General features: G+C 33.4%; 1 protein-coding gene across 1 annotated transcript in view; it reads left to right on the top strand.

The window, feature by feature from the left end:
- Positions 1-5192: 5192 nt before the first annotated feature.
- hcn1 (hyperpolarization activated cyclic nucleotide-gated potassium channel 1) overlaps positions 5193-23729 on the top strand; it is a 93455-nt gene continuing 74918 nt past the window's right edge. The window contains exons 1-2 of the mRNA XM_088628910.1: positions 5193-5692; positions 16962-17385. Coding sequence (XP_088485036.1) covers positions 5337-5692; positions 16962-17385 — 780 coding nt within the window. The 5' untranslated portion in view covers positions 5193-5336. The remainder of the gene's footprint in view (positions 5693-16961; positions 17386-23729) is intronic.

The raw sequence follows: 23729 nt of genomic DNA, 5'->3' as shown, positions 1-23729 counted from the left end.
TTCATTTATTATATTGCTTGCAAGCTATGCCATGCCATATGAATTACCCTTGAACTCATCTGAAATCTCCGTAAATAAAATTTAAAACTCTTCAGAAGAAAAGTTTGGAACTATCCCAGTATTTTCAAGATGCCTTAATAATTTTATGCAAATTTGAAGTCTGCGATAAAGAAACTTTGCTCTTACAATGCCTAAATATCAACCAAAACCCAAGGATAACAACTGTATTTTCAGAAAATTACTAAAAAATGTTTTCATTAAGTAAGAATTAAAATGAAAAAATACAGGAAATCAAACGAGTCAATCCTCTCTGAGAGTTGTGAAGAGTGTGCGAACCTAAATTGATTTAACTCATTAAAGTCTATACTTTAATTCATTTTTATTTTATTTTCAACCTTAAGAATATAAGATAAACACTGTATTACATCCTTGTTAGACCAGCTTTCTGTAACACCGGAGAAGAGCATTTAAAATTCTATTTAAGATAAGGGAGCAACTCATATATATCAGCTGAGAAGTGGTAATTCAATTTAAATTTACAGTTTAAACCACTGACATAAGAAAATAAAAAATGATGCTTGCAGTTTGCAAATAACCTTCAGTGCATGGACTAGTTAAACTTTTCTTTCCCTTTTTAAAATAGTTCAAGATTATAGCTTGAAACTGAACTAATTGGAAGAATGTTTACATTTGTAATGGAATTTTTTGATGAACATCCCCAAAAATATTATAGATTACTGTACGTTTTGGACAAATCTATCACTTTATCAGAACACAAGACTGTTAGCACATACTGCACAGTATAAGAAGACTACTGTATTTGATTTGTATGTTTTTTGAGCAGTTTATTAGCTAAGGTAACTAAACTTTTAGCAGCTTTTTGGAGATGTCCTGAGTCTGGGTCTCAATGATCAGGACAAGAATATAACAAATTTACTATCCTAAAAGCCTATCATTTAGAAAAATAGATATTATTATCCTAGCTATTCCTTATAGTATTAAAGTGGTTTCTCTGAAATATTAAAGTTCCTTTGCGAGATTCTATTTTCTTTCCTTTGTTAACACGCCATTGTGTTTAATGGCTACTTACTGTATGGTTTCTAATGAGTTAATGTTACTATAGTCTAAAAATTCATACACTGGCAGGTATATAATATGCTGATCAGCTTATCCTTCCTTCTCAAAACTATCTGACACAACATAATGCCATTAGCTGTTATCCTTGAGAAAGTGTAAGGAGAGACAGCACACCTAAGCATACTGAAAAAGAATGCTTTTATCAGTGAAATGGGGTCCAGCTGAAAGAATGGCCCACAAAAAGGTGGGTTGAAATTCAATTATATTAAATGATGAATGAAGAATGAGTTACTGAATACCAATTGTATGTTTCAGCGTAGCAATACTGAAGATTAAAATAAGCTATACTTTGTGTTAGAAACCAGATCACATGAGAAAAGAGATTTGCTAGTAGAATCACTTACATGTTGAAACTAAGCAATAGCAAGACTGAAGAACAAATTTGGAAAGTGCACAGATTTCAGTTCAGAAGATAATGCTATTATCTTATCTTTTTTAGATATAACAATGCACTATGTGCAGTCAAGCTACACCAATAGATTATGGTGGAATATGAAACAAGGAATACAGTACATTAGGTCCCATCTGTGTGTGTGAATGGAAATTGTAAGTTCATGTATTTTATCTGGGGGGAGGATCTTATGGAGAAATGAGGAAGTGTCAATTGTGAGGATTAAGCAGATATTCAGTTAAATCAAAGGTTATTAGATATGCAATAGTGGTCCTCCATAATTTCATCAAAGTGTGAATAGTAAGGACATTTTCCATCACAACATCTATTGTAACTCCATGCCTTCAGGTTTAACTGATTACAGTATGTTATATATTTATCTGTGATGATTTCATATCAGATATTTATGTAACTCATAAAACGTACTGCACTATTAGTAATTAATTTGATTATTGGCATTATTCCAAAATGAGGTAAGGATATCACAGTGTTATTCAGGCTTTTTTATGCGTGTGCCATCATCCTCATATACGGATAGTATAAAAATAAAAATACTGTATAATGTATTTCTTTTTTGGAAGAATAGATGATTCATTATGTTGTATGTTCTTAAAAAAGCTAGTTTTCAATGTATTCACTCACATCTCCTTGAAAGAAACGATGGGCACATCAGATAAAGCTTAAAGTAAAAAACACTTACAAACAGAAACATATCAAAGCATTGCTTTTTTTTCTAAAATAACAAATTTCAAATATTGCTATGCAGATAACTTTAAGGTACAGTATGCAAAAATTATTTTAGGAATTTACAATCTTAGCCGGGGAACAAACAGTAAGTTATTAAATACAGTAGGTGAAAACAGCTGCATTCTACTTGAACTGTAACATTATGCCAAATAATAGTGGGTTGAAGAAAACAAACACTTTCAGCATTTATAAAGCAAGGTTTATCCTGTCTATCCAATTTGGAACCCACGTAGAATAAATATTATTTCATATTTACTGAAATAAAGGTAAATTTAGGACTACAATGGGACAAACGTCTATAGAGTAAAAGGAAAAATGCTAATGCTACTATCTGGTTTAAAATGAAGTTATCAATGATTAATATAACAATATAATACAATTCTTAATTTATCCATAATGCAGCTACAGTACCTGTAGCTGGTTATACTGTAGGTTGCTAATATAATCAAACCTTTAGTGTGATGTGTCACATACAGAAAATGAATATTGCACCATGCCTCTGTTAGATGTAGATACTGTATTTGTAAAGCTAAACATCCTATGTACTGTAGCTAAAGGTTTTGACATGCACAGTTCCTGGGAGACAGCAGATACAAAACAGTAAGGGTGTGAGAGTGCTTGTGTCAGAGATAATGAGGTGGCCAGAGATGAATGAAGGAGAAAGTCAAGGAATTAAGAACAAGACATGAATGGGTATGACTAAGGAAAACAAAGGTAAACATGTATATACAGTGTAAAATCAGTTACAAAATACCAAATACCAAAGTTACCTAAATACTTTCAGAAGCGACCATAGAAATGAAAACTATCATGAGATCCAGAATAAATAAAAGCTTTTATTTCCAGTTCTACAGAGACACGATTCTAATGCCAGTCCCCAATCAAATTAGAAGCAACACAGACAGAAGCAAACACATAACTATTCAAATGATTTTCTTTTACCACAAAACAGAAATTCATGACTGATTGAAACAATAAACTATATAGTGTCATATACAGTACAGTATATGTCACTCTCATTCTAGAAAACCAGCAACTGTGTTTAATGCTTAAAATACTGGACTACTGAGGTATTCAGTGTGGCATATGGATCGCACGTTTTAAAAATTAACAAGAAAAAGTAGAAAGTTCAGTTTCACTTATTATTTTCCACTCAGTTCTCATGGGAGTTATTAACAATCAGGATCCTCCACTTTACATTAATATTTAGCTTGTTCTTTGTGGATGCTCTTCACCCCTCTTCTCTCCATCAGCAGTTGTTTTCTTTTTGTCCTGACCAGAGTGCTGACAGCAAACAGAAGATTCAAAGCCTTCTCTCTTCTGTGTTTTCAGCATCAGAACACATACTGTACGGTACTGTATAGTGCAGTATTATACTGAAACTGGTATTTTAGATTCATGTCTGGATGCTGTTATAAAAAACTGCTGCAAATAATTTGTTAAATATGAAACAAATGTAATTTAATAATATTACTATTACAGAAACAACCATTATTTTTTTCTGGAAATTAATATACTGTAAAACAATGTTTTGTGCACTCCGTTTAGTTAGATGTGGTATAACTTTTGTAATGCTTTCATTTTTTGTGAAATTGTAAGACAATAATGATAATAAAGAGATTATTATTATTATTATTATTATTATTATTATTATTATTATTATTATTATTATTATTATTATTATTATTTAACTAGTCATGGGGATCTGTAATGCACTGCCTTGTCCTTTGTCATTTCACATTTAAAAACGTTCGTTGTGAAATCCAAGCCATTAATCAATGAAGTGACTTACATTTTTGTGAATGATATCATCAAAGACCCTACAGAAGAATTTGTGACATTGTCTGCGTGATCCATACTGTATTAATGGATAAAAAAAAATAAATAATTACATAACAAATTGACCCAGGAAGATCCGCACTTAATGTTTTGGAATTTATCACGTTCCAGTCTTTCATTGCATTTACTTATGATTTTTTTATTCACTTTAATAGAACTGAATCCCCATTTGCAGCGCTATGTACTGCATAAACTATACTGTTCACACAAGTAATACAATCGCTTGCTGAACGGAGGTTAGTTCTCAAACATGAACCTCTTTATAAATTTAACTCCTCTTCTTTGAACATATTCTTTCCTTCACCTATGAAACCTAAATGAAAAATGCAAGTAAGAAACGTTTAAACTTGCGCATTTCACAAGTTTAAAGAAAAAAAACATAAGAATCGTACAAATAGGCAAATAAATGGGTATTGAACTGTTCATGTTCTGCAAGTTGTAAACCATGCGGGATTGCATTGTTCGTTTGATTCTGTATCTTTGAGGCATGTCTCTATCATGATACACTCGAGTCGTCGCCTGGGGCTTCAGAAAAAGAAAATGAACTATTTTAAAAGGTTTAAACAATCATGGCCACTACGGCGACCTCAAATACTGATGAGGTTAGGCAAACACAACAATAATTGAGTTTTTGTTAGTTGGTGTTATAATTTCTCGTTACTCACGTTTCATGATAGTCTACAAAAGATAAATCAGAATAAAAACAAATATTTGAAAATAGTTATATTGGTTAATCTGGGTAAACCGTCAAATGCTATAGAATTTTTCAGTATTTAATGGAAACTTTGCAGTGTGCAAAGTGCAGAGAAGGAAGAAAATGCAGCTGTTCTAAAATCTAAACCAGTGACGTACACTGTGTTAAAAACAACAGCTCGGGCTCATTAATTATATTAATATGAGGCGACGAGTAATTATGTGAGAACGATTATGGGATACTTCATGGAAATAAAATATTTGCCAGTTAGCGCCTCACTGCTATTCAAGCGACAATTTAACGAAGCTGGTTGAGTTGTAATTCCTAACAGTAGATGGCGGTAGCCCAAGAAACCTGATCTGGCGAGTTCACCAGAACTCAGCCTCAGTTTGCAGCATTTGCGCAGGAGGCAGTGAAGCTGATCAGTTGAAGGGCATCAAATGAAACAAGAGGAGAGCTTGCAGCGGGTCCTCTTGAGTTTTGCGTGGAGCCTGTCTTCAAAGCCAGGAGACACTCCGTTTTGAAAACATGGCAGATAAATCCAATTCTTTTTCAAGCAACAAAGAAGAGAAATCGGACGGAAATAATGTGTTTCAGAGGCAAGACTCGATACAGAAGAACAATATGGGAAGCCAGAACATGAAAGACCATGGCAACTCAGTGGGCTTTAAGATGGATCGTGAAGAAGCCGTGGTCGGGTTCGAAGATTTGGATGGGTCATCTAGACAATCTGGCTTTATGCAGAGGCAAATCGGGGCCATGCTTCAGCCCGGTGTTAATAAGTTCTCCCTTCGAATGTTCGGCAGTCAGAAAGCAGTGGAAAAAGAACAAGAACGGGTCCAAACTGCAGGATACTGGATAATTCATCCCTACAGCGATTTTAGGTAAGCAGTCGAAAGTCACCTTCTCACGCCTCCACTCGTACTCTAGTCTGCAGCAGACCACATTGTCATTATTCTCATGTGCTCAGTGTTTTCACAATTCCGATTGCCAGTGTCTATTATGCTGAATTGTTTCTGTGCCGAAAGAAAGAAAAAAACATACCAGTTTCTTTTAGCCGAGGCTGCATCATGCTAATTCAGAACTGAAGTTTAAAATTCCAGTGCCCTTGTGGACCAAAATGGTGAATGTCATCTTGATAAATTAAATAAACAAATAAATAACTGAGCACCATTTCGGATGGATGTGAACACTAAAAATTACTATTAATATTCAAATCAATTATTACTATAATCATTGCATGTTTCACATCTAAAAATCGATATGTGTAAGTAAAGGTACAGTAAATGAAGAATGATCTCTAAAACAACCTTTTTGGGGGAATTCGTCGAGATTTATATTATATATCTTTCTGTAGCTGATTTGGTATCTTTCTTTATCACACATTTGTATTTAACATCGGATACTGCACCTTTTCTCTTTATAAAAATCAGTATTATTTATTGCATATTTACATTACAAAACAGCCGGGACACCTGTTTATAAAGGATTAAACATCTCGAGATGTATTCTTTCACGTTCATCTGTTGTTCCGTTTTTTTAAATGCATGCGGGAAAATGTCTATCTACTGCAGCAAAATATATTATAACGAAACAACGTTAATTACGAAGATTATTCCTTTAGAATAGTAACAGAAGGAAAAAGAAAATACATCTCTGTTATTGATTAAATCTGTTAAATATACTGTATTATACTTCTTTCTATGCATTGTGAACATTTGATTTATGTGATGACATTGAATGTTACAGTTTTTGATATGACATAAAAGCAATCTCTTATTTTGACTTGGAGTTATAATTTGACCCTAAAATGTATCATTTTAATATTATCTGAGTGGTACCGCACTGAAGTTTCTACAGGAAAGTCGTTACTGAGTTCAGCACCATTAAGATCTGACATTGCATTGCGGCTGTAGGTTGCGACGCCTGTGGTTCATTGACATGTTACATATACTGTAGTAGATGTCTGCATACTGTATGTACAGTATTTGTTGCTTTTTGATGGAAGATGATCACATGTATCTGGACGGCTCTAAATGCGTATAACAATTACTTGTGTTTTTACAACGAAATAAAACAACGTTGCAAAATAGTGTTTAAACAAGTTCATGTAGAGAAGTTCTGGATTTGCAGCTGTGACCTCTTTTATCCGCTTGGGAAACCCGAAGTTATGTATTGCCTAAAGATCACCATTATTGTTTCATAATTATCTGCAAGACATTGGCATATACATAATACACTGATATGTTTAAAGATACTGTATGTGTTATTTGTTTCCTGCTCTTTATTTGGTGTGTTTTATCAAGGTGTTATACCGCTATCGACACCAAGAACAGTGATAAAAGACTGCTGTACTTGGAACGACAAAACAAGAGAAAGCAAAACAATACTAAACTGTGGAGTAAACGTCTCATTATTTTCTTGAATATATTCCCATCCATACAATATTTGATGTCCTGATCAGTTTCAATAAGTAAACATACAGTAGCTGTGTGCCAGTTTTTCATGTTTCACACTTTTCTACAGGTTTTTCTACTTTCCTACGTTTAATACTTTTTAAGCCAGAGTGATAACGTTCCTGAAGATTTTGCAATCGCTTGACACTACTAAAAAGTCGCATTCCTAGTGTAAACGGATCTGCGGTAGTTTCCCATAATTATTATTGGTGCTGTCCTTGGTGCTGACAGTAAACTACTGTAGAACGGTCACACTTCCTGAGCACTTTAGCCTCCGAATTTACCTTCAGATTAAGAGTTTTCAGAGACTAACACATGGAATTTATGTGTAATTGAGGTTTAGGGAGATTGAAAGTCAAAGATACATGTGGTATCATTCTCATTAGTTTGAACTATGATGGTTTTATGTTGGATTGAAACATTGATATGTATTTGGAGGTTTTCCTTGTTTTGTAACTTTTATGTTCAAGATCTTTTCTCTAATTTTTGAGTGATAATAGTACGTTAGTGTCTCCTCCAAATGTGCTTTCTTATTAAAAGTGTCCCCATGAACTCTCTAGCACTAAGATTAAACTTGAAGGTGAGCTGGGATTAGACAACATGAGCCTGAATGAGATTACACCACGCCTTAGCATTTTTTTAAAATTTAAATTACATAACAATTAGCATGACCTTTACATATCTGATATTAACAAGAGGTATAAATGTAGTATACTGCATATCGCAAGGAACTTTATACTATAATGTCTCTATGAGAGATGTTTTTATACAGTATATGGATAACTAACATGATATCAATAACGTTTCTAATTAATTTATAAGTACTTATTTACTTGCTTTAAGTCACAAGTTTAAATGTTCTGGTTTGTATTGAAAAAATCTACAATTAAATGATTAGGTTTTAAATACGTTCTTTCTCTTATACACTGTTTTGTGTACACTAATTAAAATAAAGAGTATCATTGTAGGCAACAGAAAGGTGATAGCACTTTTTGTGTGACAGATATCCCTTTTAATTTAACTTCATATTTAGTTTTTGAATGGTACATTCTTGATAGGAAAAATATTCTTCCATTTCTGTATTTTATTTTATCAGAAGAGTACACATTTTTGGCATTGCTTAACATGAAACCAGAACAAGCTGACAAGCCATTACTCTGAAGTCCTGAGAAGGTTCCAATACTGATAATAAAATTGATATGGGAAGCTAAATAAAACCCAAGGTAAAAAATTGCTTATCTTCAAAAACCTATGGGACACATTGTATAATTGTATTTTATACATAATATATTATGGAATAGTATATAATTCTACAGGACATTATATAAATGTGACACAATTTCTCCAAGACTACAGTTCAACATTAGTAACATTGGGTTTCAATGTTCCAGAATGAGACAGATTGGAATTGTCAGATTGAACTTTTTGAGCACACACACATACACATGGCATGTTTGAAGAGAAAAAGGTGAAACTGATTCTCAAAAGGTCATATATCCTTTAGATAAATCTGTTATACTGTTATAGATTGATGGTATTTTGCACCCACTGGCACTTGCTTGAATTGAAGGGCATCAAGATTCTAAAGCATACCAGTAAAGCTTGTCCAAAACACTGGTGTCTTCAGCTAAGTAGCTCAAGCTTGGTCTCAAGTGGACATTCCTGCTGGAATAGGATTCAGAGCACTCACAGAAACAGATGACTAAATCATATGTCTTCCTTAATCATCACAATCTCTCTACATATGTCCAACAGAATATGTGGTGTATGAACTGCAGATACTGTAGAAGTACACCATTGTAAGCAACATTGCCTATTTATAAATAGTACTTCTAAACATATTTTTGGCAGACAAACAAATTTTTGTTTTTATATACTGGATGATATTGATCAGACTTTTTGTTAACCAAATAAACAACATCCTCATTTTTATTTATTTTGCAGAATTTACTTTGTTGCACTTTATCAATCAATACATTGAAGGGACATACAGATATGCATACACATTTAGAATGTGCCTGTAAATGAGTGTATACTGTGCCTGCAATTCTCAGAACAAAAAATGTTTTGGAACTTTTCTGAAACTTTTAGCTAAAGGCAACACAGGTATTTATGTATACTGGTGATATATTTTATTTCACATCACGATCTTGCTGATTATATTAGATGCAAACACAAACGATTCTACTTTTACTACTTACTGTATGATACTGTTCGGTGACTCCGTTACATTCAAATTCTGTTTCATCTTTTGCAAGGCACAATGTAAGGTTACCCATTGTTTGCTCAGATCACTGCAGTGTAGTGTGTTCTCTCTTTTTTTCACTTGTGCTGTTTTTCAGAGATTTGCTGAGTTTGGAACGTTTTACATTTTTATGTTTCCTGCACAAATTTAAATTTTCAGCCATATGCAGCGTAAATAATTAAATGTACACATTCAAAACTTCATGATACATCATGATTGTGAAGGCTAAAGCCTTTAAAATTTGATCCCCAGCAATCTCTTAACATAAAAGGAAATTGTGTCCAATTAGTAATATTTATTATTGACATTTTGTCAGAAATGTTTCATACATACATAAGTTTCTTATGTTTCATTCAGTAATTGCAGAAAATTGTTGTTTGTGAAGTGGGTGTAACTTTTGTTTATAGATATTCAAGTAACTCATTCCATGATGAACTGTACAGTATATGTTACACAATGTGCTTGCATCTTATGTTAAATTGTATTTTGAGGAATTACAGTATTTCTTTGAATCAGAAAGTTTTTCTTTGCTACCATTTATTTCTTTGTGGATGTTCATGTTTGGAATTCCTAGTATACTGGCTGCATCTGTTGAAAGATAAGTACATTATTTTAAATATAATTATCTAATTTGTCTAAGCACACAAAACAATCATGTACAGTACATCAACAATAGAAATGTACTGTACACTTCTTTTGAAAAAGCTCAAACCAGTCATTTTAACTGAAATATCGCTGGGAATTCTGTTGTTCTTTTCAAAGTTTGTCATGGGTTTTAATAGTAGACCAGGATAGATTTACAGAAACACAAGTATTTGGTTAGAAAACAATCCTAAACAGGTTTCCCCTTGTAACACAATCCACAGCAGTTCAAATACTTTCCTGAGAGAAAGGAACATACTGTATGTGGGTATTATCTTTAACTTGTGAGGTAGCTAGTAATATGGTCTTGCTCATAATTGAAAGGGAGACAATTATCTGTAACACAATCTCTAGATATTTAACAAGTCAGGGCCTTGCAAGAGCAATTATAGTCGTTCTGTACACTAGTTCTTATCTGTAAGTTTGTGTGTGTTTATATGCAGTTCTCATTGTGTGTGTCAATATATTATCATACAGTATATATAAGAAGAGTAACTCTTTTTATGCATGTGAGGCAGTGAACAGTGTAGCTTGTGATAGGATTCTCGTAAGCATCTATTTTAGTGCATGGCTGTAAAAATGTTATCAGTGCTTTGGGCATTTAGAAAAGTTCACTCTAGCTACAGCTCCCATACAAACACTTTTTTCCTTTCACCCTTAACCTGTAACTAACAGGGCTGATGCTGAAGGAAATATTTCAGTGCTGTCAGAGTGCTCACTATGAAATGCTGTTTAGAGTTCAAACTAACATTGATTTGTGTAGTGCAAAATTTGGGATTCTTATCTATTGTTTTTAGAATTTTGAAAGTGTCATGTAATAATTAAGAATTGCAGTAGTCTTAGTTTTACTAAATGTATAGTAATTTTACAATAACTATTACTTACTTCATATACTGTATACTATATATAGTACAGTACTTTATATGCATCTACACTATTTGTACATATCTACATAATAAGTACAGAATTGCATACATACTTTACTTACTGTATAAGCACTTAAAGATATAAACCTAAAAAGAACTATATTTTTCATATTCTTTATTACATTCTAGTTCTTAAGTAAGATAAATTCCTTAGTTTTACTCAAACAGTTAATGCATTATAGGAATTAAACTGAAAAAGAAATATATACTATATTGTATTTGAAATATGATTATGTATGCACAATACCTTTCTTGACTTTTGACACTGGACAGACAGAATACTAAACTATTTTAAATAATTATTAATACGGTATACAGTATATGTACAGTACAAATCAGATTACTGCCTTATAATTTTTATGTCATTTGGTAATTTTGACATCTCTAATATATACAGTAGTTGCATATACAGTAATAATCATATGAGCACATTTTTTAGATTGTTCCAGTCATTTATCTGTTAACAAAGAGGAAAGGCATTTCCATTTGAACAATATTAAGTACCAAATCTTAGAAATTAAAGTGTTGCTTTCAATGGGGAATCACTGTTATTTTCTTTTTATTGCTCTCTAATTTAGAATTGTCAGCTGGTAATCAACTCTGTTCATCACAACAGCCCTCTAGCCCTAGAGTGAGCCTCTTCTCTTTTGTAACCATTCTTATGTTCTTAGTCCATCTTGAGTCAGCAATGTGATTCACCTTAGACACCGTGTGTCCCACAGTGCACATAGGAGTGTTTATGATGATTGGAGGTCTTATATGCATCACAGGCCATATACCAAGGGTCACTTTTGTAACTCAAGACAAACCCACTCTGGCCAACCCTGAAAGCCCATGGCTGTAATCATTAGTAGACACTTCCCAGAAGGTTGTTAGGTTTTTACATTATAGGTTTTAATATGTATGCTGAATGATCGCAAATCTTTTGTGTTACTCAGTTGAATAAACGTTTACTATATTTGACAAACTTCTAGTATAAAACAAAAATTATAAATAGTTCAGAACGGCCGAAACATTGTGTTCTCTTTCTTCTTTTTTTCAGCATGGAATAAACCTATTACTTGTTCCTTTGCAAAAATTATAAATAGCCTTTTTGCATAAAATGTGGACTTTTATATCGACAGTATACTGTATTGTTTGTTATATTTGGTACAGGGATTTATTAAAGAAACACTAGGCTTTTTCTTCACAATCCTTTGACATATTTGTAAATGGAAATGATTGAATTAAATCTGTTTTTGCAGGAAGGACATGGAAACACTGCTTCTGCTATGACAAAACCATAATCAACCACAAATGTAACACAAAGCTACAATCTTGGCTAATATGTGATAGAGTTCTTTGAAGTGGAAATGCACTACTGTACATGACATTTCATAGCAAAATGTTTCTAGCAATTTTCAATCAGATGAAAAGGAAAATCGACCTTTTTATCTTGTTGGCTTGGAGGTTGTGTGGGGAGAGAAGGTCTCTCTGCCCCTGCTGGGAGTTGATCATGCACAGTACCAGTGAAAGAGGAAAACAGTGCAAAACATGAATAATAAAGGAAATCCGAAATCAGAATCATCCTGAAACTTGGATAACACCTTTCCCCTTCTGTTAATGACTCACCTCCTTCAAAATCCTTGCTATTCATTCACAGATTGTGGCTTTTTACACCTCTCCTCCCGTTCTCCTTGAATATGTCCTTTCTCCACTGCTCCTCACCCCTTCTTACCTGCTCTCTCCTTTTTTTCTCCTGTGCCTTAAAGGGGCACAGCAACACTTTTTTTTATATATATTTCATGGTTAAAAAGAATCAGCATTGATGAGTGCATTTCAAACCACAATGAAAGTAATGTACACAGTGACCTGTAAACCTCCAGTTTACATCACAAAATAGACTAAATTTCCAGGTATGCAGTGCCATATTCTGGAATTCAGAACTTGACAACAAAACATCCAGTGATGTGAAGCGGCCCCATGACATTGTAAACGAGCAGCTTTATGAATGCATCTCTTTTAATCCAATAGAAATATTGTTCCAATTTTGAGACAGTTCTGCCGATACAGATCACATTGGAACATTTCTGCAGTGAAATGTCTGCTGCACAACCTTTACTTACTCAGTTGAATAAATGTTACAGCTTGTATTTACTTGTACATCGCATTACATTAGTCATTACGGTGACTAGTGAGCAGGAAGGGGTGCATCACGTCACAATTCAAGGGAACTCTAGCCCTCATCTGAGATGATAGCAGGGGTTTGCGACATGTTAACTTACTGTACAGTACGTTCACAAAATTCAGAATGTTGAGCTTAATTCAAGATTTCTAAAATTTTTCTAAACCATCAATGAATTTATTTTGTTACCAAGATTTAATAACCAAGAAAATTAATGGTCTGAGAAATTGGGACTGCAGTTCCCCTTTAATTAATCAAGAAAATATTTTAATTAATAGATAATCTATCCTAAACCATTTATTTAAAAAAAAATGATTCTATACAGTACATGGGCCCACGAAAACCATAGAGAATTTATGTAATAGAAACAATGTAAGTAACATTAATTTAAATAATTTAAATGAATGACTAAATGTGGCATTTTTGAATGGGTCTTTGTGTTATGATGGCTTTTGCAAATGTGTACATGAAAATCCAGATGCATTAAGATATAGCACATTGAAAGTAATGTATATAAAAATAAAATATAAAACTAGTTTTGGGGGGTGTGGCTGGGAAAGCTTTTCCCAATTTTATAGCATCAAAAAGGGAAAAGAAAAGCAATTAAGCAAATTAAAAGCTACTATACAGTAAATTTATTCATCTAAGGCTTCTGTACTCAAAGGTTTCTGATGAGCATAATTAAGTTAGATGCATTATGTACCCATCCAATTTGTCAACTTACTGTACTTGATCATAGGACAGTGCCACTTTTGAGTGTATATGAAATTCATTTTTAGAATGCCACTGTGTTCATGTTTGACAGTACATGCTGTATGAGGATTATATACAGTAGTTATAACATAAATATTCTCAACCTTTTCTGACTACAGTCATACAAATTGGACCTTGATATTTGGATATTAAAATTCACATTAGTCTGTTTACTGTTTTCCTATTTCTTTCAACCAATGATTTTTTTTTCTCAGTCTTACAGCTTCTTGCTACTGGCTCACGATTCCTCTCACTCAAGCCAAATTGTTTCTGTCTTCTCTTTGTGTTTCTGTTTCATCTATCTTTAGCCTGTGTCACATTGACAGTCCAGTACTATTCTCAGTGTCTTCCACCACACTCTTTTCTAGGCTTAGACTGACCCAGTCTTACTGCAGCACCATCAAAGGGTTACATTTAGCTTCCCATTTAAACTCTTGAGCTGCCATTTTTTATCACACACATCCAGTCTATTGACAGAGGAGGAAGGTGGGGTCTGTAGATTCTTTCTATCTCTGTCTTGGCTTCTCTGAGGTGCCTTCAATGCCTTCCTCCTCAGCCTTGACAGGTGTACAGTATCAGCTCGTATCATCTTTAACATCTCGTATCATCTATTCTCTTCTGTGTAAGCATCCGGGTCTTAGCCTTTTTTTTTGCCTGTGGGCAGGACAACTCCCTCCTGTCTCCTCCTGAGAGTTCTCATATTTCCTCCTTCTGACTCTGCAGCTTGCAGATCTCAGGAAACTCCACCCACCCTGGTTCTGGCCCTAGCCTGATGATCTTCCCATCTAGCTCTGGTTATGGAGGCAGTAGTCATGCCTACTCTTTTTCTGTTGGGATAAGGGGATAGGGCTGTTGCCTTTGGAGGCTCTGGTGCAGAAAACAAACCATATACAGGAGTAAGCTAAGCAAAAGCAGCAGAGAAATATCAGTGAAAGGAAAATACATCAAAAGACTACTGTAGCTTTTTTTGGCCCTATCTTTATTTTTTTGTCTTGTCCCTTCTCAAGAATTGAGAACCGCTAACCTATTTCCAAGTGACAAACAAAACATACTTCCAATACCTCTCTTTTAATCAAATAACAAACTACATGTACATATTTTGCCAGTTTTTCCTGTTTCTCTCACTTTCTGATTCTTTTGCTCAGTCTTCCTCTTCTAACTTACTGTCTTTGGCACTTGTTTTCACACTCTTCATTCTGCTATGAGCTTCAATAGTATAGAAGTCATAAGCTTTCAACAATGTAGCTTCTCCTAAATAGTACAGGGGGCACTAACTCATTGTTAATAAAACAGTGTGTTACTAAAAGTACTATTAGATACTGTACAGTACTTTTAGACACCTTTGACTTGTGTGTTATATGAAACTGTATTTCGCAATCTGTAAGGATGTATACCTGATAAATTGAAAATACTGTAATTATGACATGTACAGTAAGAAGGAGTAAATTGCTTGGCATTCTTTATTTTGTTGTGCTCTTCTCCAGATAAGAAAGATGGAAAGTTTATCTAACATACCAAGCATCCTGCCTTACCTTACATTTACTGGAAATGTCTGTTGTTAATTAATTGGAATTTCAATCTTTGTGAGAGTGTAATGATTTGAAACGCTGTTGCTCATGAGGAAAAAAAAATAATTAAAGTGTAAGATTGATTTAACTTGAAAAATATGTGACAATATAAACCATTTTAACATTTATGTTTTTCAGCTAAAATTCACTGTTTTGATGCAAAGGAAAATATGAAATGTTTTCTTTTTATTTTATTTTATCTAAAAATAGATAAGAAATTGTATGAGTTTCTGTTCATTGTACCTTTTTGTATTTGACATTTTGATGTCCTGTTTTGAAAAAGAAATTAGTATACAATTTCTATATTGAGTGATGTCAAAATGAAAATAAAAAATAAATAAAATAATAAAAAAATCTAAATAAAGGATGTTTTCTAAAGTACAGTATATGCCCCTTCATATCTTATGTACTGTATGTTGTGTATATTGAATTTCTGTATGAACTACAATTTGCAAGCAGTGACAGTACTACTACTATACTACATACCACATACTGTACTACTATAGTAAACTACTATACACTTTGATCTTAAACTGAGTGTAACTGGAATACTGTATGGTTCTGTTTTCTGCAGTATATGGTGAAAAAAATGTAGTTCTCTAAAAGGATTTCCAGGGAAGAGCAACCAAGAAGCCTTGGATCTCCAGTGTTAGTTCATGACGTTGAAAAGAGAATTTGAAAGAACATAGTAAAATATTAAAGGAAACAAACAAGGATCAAATTATACCTTTGAATCATTACCATTTTCAAACTTCAAACCCATTCATTGATACCAGGTTCCTTCTGGCAGAAGGAAGAGGCCTCCTCTAAACAATAAGCCATCACCATGTACTTGGTTAACTGGCAAATGGATCAAAGATGTGATAGGCCTGGGTCGATTCCAAATTCAGTTAATCACGCAGACTTTGAGGAATCATGTGTCAAAATGTTTAGCACATTGATTAGCAATCCACATAATATATTTACATAACATAATAAAAAGAAAATAAATAAATAAAAGAAATAGCCTGGTATCTATGAAAATGTGTCATGATACTGAAATGAAACCATTACTTACTAGAGCAAAATGGCAAAATCCGTCTGGCCTGTTTACATCATACTGTATAAGTATCTCCTATTGTTGAAAGAAAATAGTTGAATTAAGCAGTGATAGACATACTGTTAAAGTTGAGTGTTATGCTTAAAAGAAAAAAAAACACAATGCACATGAAATATTAAAAAACGGCAAAATAAGTTATCTAATTATGTTTCAGAGAATATGGGAACTTCTAATTTAATTTTATAGTAATTCTCATGTTTTTTGAGCTACCCTGTATGTCTTTGTGACTCTGTGTGGCATGTAAAAAGAGTCTTTGTTTATCCATTATTATTAATATGTTTGTCTGTTTTTGTGTTATAGGTTCTACTGGGACTTGATTATGCTCATCATGATGGTGGGGAATCTAATTATCATTCCTGTTGGAATAACATTCTTTACCGAGCAGACAACAACTCCATGGCTGGTTTTCAATGTAGCCTCAGATACCATCTTCCTAGTGGACCTTGTTATGAACTTCAGAACTGGGATAGTCAATGAGGAGAGTTCGGAAATCATCCTGGACCCCAAAGTGATAAAGATGAACTACTTGAAAAGCTGGTTTGTTGTGGACTTCCTTTCATCCATACCAGTGGATTATATCTTTCTAATCGTGGAGAAGGGATTCGATTCAGAGGTTTATAAGACCGCCAGAGCGCTTCGCATTGTGAGGTTTACAAAAATCCTCAGCCTGTTGCGCCTCTTAAGACTTTCACGACTCATTAGATACATACACCAATGGGAAGAGGTAAGAACCTTACCTTTATACTATATACAGTAAACTGTACTGTACAGTATATGCATGTTTATAAACATAAAATCTGCAATAAGATGTTCCACCTCACTTTTTGTTGCATAGCATCAGACAGTGGATGAAATAACATCTTGTAAGATTTCAAGAACTAAATACTTGAATCTCCTACTTTTGCAATATAATTACTCTAAATTATAGGAGACTGATCTCGTTATCTGATCCAACTTGATTGCAGCACAATTTGCCCCTTCAATATACTTACAATAACCAATTTTTACCACTCTTGACCTCTAAAAGAGTGGCTTTGTTATCTTGAGTATCTTGGCAGACATTACAACCTTGCTTAGCTGAGATCTTGGTTTACTGTATGTTAAATTAATTAATGGATCTAAAAACTCAAATAATTTAAACATGATAATGAAATTCTTGCAACAATAGTAGTAATTTGCTGTTGTCTATTTTATTTTGAGACATTTTTCCCAAAGTTTTTAAAGATAAATTGCTAACATTCTAAAGTAAATGCAAGTAAATGTCTTGGTTTGCTCTCACTAAGATACAATATGCACAGTCCTGTTAACATTAGACGTATTATAATTCTTTGTCTTTTACAATGATTTACAAGCATGATGGGTGAAGATCACTTTGTCTCTGTTGACTTACATTTTTTCAATATTGTACTGTAGCACTAATGAAATAGTTACAGTATTTGTTCTTGATGAGCAGAATTTGAATATTTCACTATACTAGTTTTCCAGAGTTTGGAAAGCCTAGCACTCAACGCAAAGATGGTTTTGTACAGTTCAGTGTTCCTACTTGTCATTGTCAAAACAGATGTCATTCCATGTTCCATATCACATATCACTGTGAAGCAGTTTACGAGGTTGACACACTGTGGAAGACTGTGTCCAAGAGGAATTCTTCGCTTACTTGGCACTCTCTAGATTGTAATGACCCCTGAGACTTCTTTACATTTAAGGTTAGAAATACAGTAAATCACAAGCAGTGCTCCGTGAAATACAGATTTTTTTAATATAAATCATAACCCCCTTTTGTGATGGCAAAGAAAATTTTGTGCTTTCGTCTTCGTTTACTGTAGGTGCTATTTTCAAATTCTATAAAGAAACTAATTTTACATAATGTAATGGAAAATGCAGAGTGGCATTGTAAGGTATAATGAAGAGACATATAAATAATGCAAAACAAAGAAAAAATATTAATTTGATAATTACAGTTCATATACTGTAGTAAGCAGGGGAGGGAATTGTAAACTGAACTAAAGTTGCCATTCTTATTTACCTCAAGAAGTGGGATTATCATTAATTTAAAATGATAAAGTTTGATGTTTCTTATGCATAAAAGCTTGTGTTTCTGTTTATTCTTGGAGTACATGACTAAAACACACAAAAGCTGAGAGATGGATATAGTAAATATGCAATGCATATACAAATATACAATGCATTACCACTGTTAATTTCTTCTTTATTATTCTTCCACACCGAGGGCCTGATTAACTCAGTAGTGGGCTGAGGCGGACAAATGCATTGCCCCCTCCCAGCTGTAGTAATGTGTAAATACCAGTATGTTTGTCTCTGTAGCTAAATACCTCATTCACAAATAGCTTAGTTCTCAGTTTTAATTATTATGTAGTACAATTGTTTAAAAACATTTTTCACAGTTTAAGTTTAAATAAATAGCAGTCAGAGCATCACAATTTTACAATTAGCACATCTTAATTTGAGGAGGTATTAATGATTAAATAAAACCAGTGCACATTGGATATATAATAAATGCAAAGCAAAATCCAAAGAAACTGTAAAGTAGTTCTTAATCTCTAATAAAGCTGAAGTATTTACTTATACTTTGCTGTTGATTGTTGATTGTTGATCAATTTTTTACACAGAAAATGACAGTTCTCCAGAACAACTACAAAGTGATACAGATAGAGAGAGGGACAGAGCTAAAGATATTAAGGGTACATTAAAAAGCATGTGACCACACGTATCACTCAGGACTAGAGTATACATGGTCATCATTACTGATGTCTTAGCATTTTTTAACACTGAAGTGCTATTTAAAATCTATTGCATCTACACAAACCCTGTGAACATTCAAGTAATCTAATGATGTACAAAATCAATTTTTGTACTTTAATTCTTCATTTGCTGCATTGTAGTTCAGTTATTAGGAAGTCAAAGATGTCATAATGTATTTTAATAATGATTTCTTCTAAATGAATTTAATCTGTGAGTTACAAAGACTTCTTGATTTTTCTTTTGTTTTGTTTTTCCACTTTGCTGACCTTCAAAAGAGACAGTTGCTGACATTAGAGATTAGTTGTAGCCTACTCTCCATTTTAGTATTTTAGCCACTATACTGTGTATTCCTTTGTAACTAGCAAAATCAACTAATGAACTGGACCTTTTGCAACCACCTTTGCATGTACTTCATCAGCAGTAGACAGGTGAATATCCTGTTTGTGTGTATTTGTGAAGAAATTACTGCTCTGTTCTACTGACCTGGAAAATCATATCTTGTTTGAATCTAAAAATAAGTGTACAGTTTCAGAAAAATATAAAAATATATTAGAAAAAAAATTAACACTTAGTACATCTGATAGGGCTGTTCTTAGACATTTGGGTCCCAGGAACATGCCTAGTTTACCTACAGTATGCCTTAATCTAGCCCAGGTTACAATGTTAATGACATTTGAAATTGTGGCGAGGTGTCCAAAGAATATCTAAAATATTCCTTTCTGCATCTTGTAGACTAAAATGTTATATGATTCCATTGCAAGCAAAAAAGGAAAGGAGATTGATTTCTGAGATTTCACTGGTTTTTTGTTTAAGTTGTTTAATGTTAAGCATTCTTTAGTGATGTAAGTGCTGAGAATTTCCCATTTAAAAAATGTTCTCTGCATGCTGACACATTCAACACCATTTAACATGGCTGGAAAATGAACTAAAATACAAATGCCTGACTTACTAAAATACAATAAAGCAAATACTGTACATGAAGAAATATCTCAACAGCTGTAAGTGTATTATGGGCCTCATTGGATATATAATACTAAGGGATTTATGTTTTAAAATTAACTTCTACAGAACCTTACAGAATCAGAAGGTAAATAAAATGTACAAAATCAATACAAAAAGCATGAGCCTTCCAAGTGTTTTTCTTCCACTGATAATTTAACTAATATGACATTCCTTCGACAGATCAGTGTATTTTGAGACTGTATGAATGACCTTTTCCTTTGGTGTTAGTTTTGGTTCTTTACTGAATTGTAAATGATAACATGGCATCTGTCTTGTCTTTCGGAAGACTCAGACTAAGCTAGCTGCTGGTTCAGCAGAACAGTGCTGACATTTCTCATGGTGAGAAAACAAATCAGTTAGAGAACAGGATAGTTTTGATCCAAGAAAATCTGCTTTAAGTATTTGGAGCTATTGTAAGTAAAATATAAAAAATACAATAAAATACAAAATACGTTTTTGATTGCAAACACATCTAACCACGTTTTGTGTGATGTTTCACATACAGTATATGGGAAATTAGGGAAGCGTAAGGATGGCGACTAGATGTTTATTTCATAGACAAAGAATATAGATCAATACTATTCTCAGAAGTTTTCAAATGCAGCTACATTTTGATTAGACATCCAAAGATATGCTTATTTTGAGACATAAATATTTGAATATTGCATGCTTCTGCATTTTAAACTCCTATCAAGTTACTTCTATCAAGTTATTGTATATTTATATCATATTTCATATAACTTAGGGAGTCAAATTGCCTGGTTTTCAATGTGAAATATACATATTCATCACATTATGAAGGTGATATTTATTTTTGTCCTAAAAATGACATGGCACAGTAACTCCAATTGGTTCATTAGATGAGAACTAACCAAATGGAGAAGTCTGGAAAAGTCTACTTTTTGTGAATTGACTGAAAGTAATACATAGGATCATCCTGAATTCATAAACATCTCCCTCTCCCTGAGATTCAAATGTAATTTCACTCAGTGCCCTTCCAATTAATAATCCATCTCCCTAACGATGTTCGCTGCACTTTTTTGCATAACAAATTACCCAGTGATAATGTTTTTGCACAAAAAAATTAACTTTCTGTTCTCCTCTGTGCACCCTAGGGCAATAAACTAGTTTTCTAAAGAATGAAATGTGTCCAAAATGTGTTCTCTACACACACCAGTGATTCAGTAGGCTTCTCAGGGAGAAGAGAGAAATAGTCGCTAAGTTGATCCATGACAGGAAGCTTGCATGCCTTTTTCTTTTTATTAATATTTATTTAAATACCAATTACTGCTATTTATTGGAACATGAGCATACACTTCCAATAAATCAAACCCCTAGATTGGTCCATATTCATCTACTGTATATTTTAGACCTACAACATAACTGCATTTTCATGAAAGTATTATTAAAAGATTAACATAACCGTCTTAAATACATATACTGTACGTACATACATTATAATACAATATTGAAAACTGTATAAGTACTGTAGAATGTATAAGTATGTAAAAGCTTTTATTCAGTAATTGGTGGCACCTCCTTGTGAAGCAATTAATTCAAGTAGATATTTCCTGTAGCTATTTATCAGGAATTTTGGACCCTTACTTCCGTACATCCATACATTGATGTTTTTTACTTCTTCCAGTCAGTGACAGTGTTCCCTTACATGAATAACTTGCTTCAGGTCCTACCATAATATTTAATGGGGTTTAGGTCCAAAATTGGCTAAACCAAAATGCTAAGTTTCTTTACACACTCTATTGTGGATCTACTTGTATGTTTAGTGCCATTGTCTTACTACATGATACTTTTGGCTCAGCTGATGGATGTACTATATAGCCTGGTGTTCTCCTGAATTTGCTGAAACAATACTGAATTCATGGAATTCTCTCAATAATAGCAAGTTATCTAAACCTTGAGGCTATAAATCAAACCCAAACTATGGTCAACCTACTGTATCACCACGCTTGATATTCAGGAGGGGATTCTTCTATTGTAAGGCAGTTCTTGGTTTTTACCACACAAAATATTTCACTTTGTAGCCAACAAATTCAACTTTTGCTTTTTGGCGAACTGAAGATGGGTTCCAATGTTCCTTTTAGAGCACAACATTTTCTCACTATCCTTCCATAAAAATAATTCCCGTTAACTCTAAAGGTTGAGTCATGAGCACTGAAATTATTTTCAGTGACAGAGGTCTGCAGTTCCTTAGATGTTAATCTGGGAAAATCTGTGACTTTCTGGACCATTTCCAGCCTGGACAACCAGCTGTTTCACCATGGTCTTGAATATTTTCCATTTATAGACTGTCTGACAATGGATGGATGGAGATTCAAATGTTTATCAGCTGTTTTGTCATCCAGTACATATACGACTATATATAGCTATACGACTATTCTTTATCTTATGTTCCCTGAAATCTCTTTTGATCGTGACATGATGTTATCACTAACCTGTGTGGTGAAAAGACCAAACTCACAAAATGTCTGACCATTACTGTACATACTGTTGGAGAGGATTGCCAAACCTCAGTCACTGTCTACTTGTTGCCAATCATTTAACCACCTGATCCTAATTACCCTCTAAATTGTGTGGTAAATTGTGAAACTAGAGTTTCCCTAATTTTACATACACCAATTCTAGATTATTCTATTAAAACTATTTTCCAAATGCTGTATACTGTATTATTGCATCTCAAAACACATTGAACTGGTCAATATAAACTATTTTGGTTATTTAATAGAAGATCATTTTTTACTTAGAAGGGTACCATGTTAAGAAACTGTAATTCCCAAAATTAGAGGTTCACAAACTTTTCCTAGGCATTTTATTTTTCCACTGGAGTAAAAAGATGATTATATTATTTGTAAATACAATCATGGATCTTGTCATTGTTGTTGTTGTTCTTGATGAGGGCACACTTGAACACTGGCAGAGTATAGAGTTTCTCTGGTAATGTATCTGAGACACTGGTTTTACTGTAGGTCAGAAAATATCCTTGTCCGATCCATCTTTTTCAATGGTAAATTTAAGGATCATTTTGTAGTTTTATATTATCTTAAAATAACAATTGGACTGGTTATGCTAGCACTGTACAACTAAGGTGCACTGTTGAATGTCCTTGCTGTATGCTCATTCCAATCCAGTCACAGATCATCATCTGTGTAGATTGCATTCTGCATAAAGATAATACCTGAGAAATTCAGTACCATAACTCCATTTCTCCATAACTCACTTGTCAGAACATTCAATACAGAAACTTGTCAGTAAGGAGTAGTTTCCCAGTCATTGGACAATAGTGAT

This window comes from Lepisosteus platostomus, chromosome 4, assembly GCF_059453375.1.
Source record: "Lepisosteus platostomus isolate fLepPlt1 chromosome 4, fLepPlt1.hap1, whole genome shotgun sequence".
Classification (NCBI taxonomy): domain Eukaryota; kingdom Metazoa; phylum Chordata; class Actinopteri; order Semionotiformes; family Lepisosteidae; genus Lepisosteus; species Lepisosteus platostomus.
This window is presented reverse-complemented; position numbering and strand designations above follow the sequence as displayed.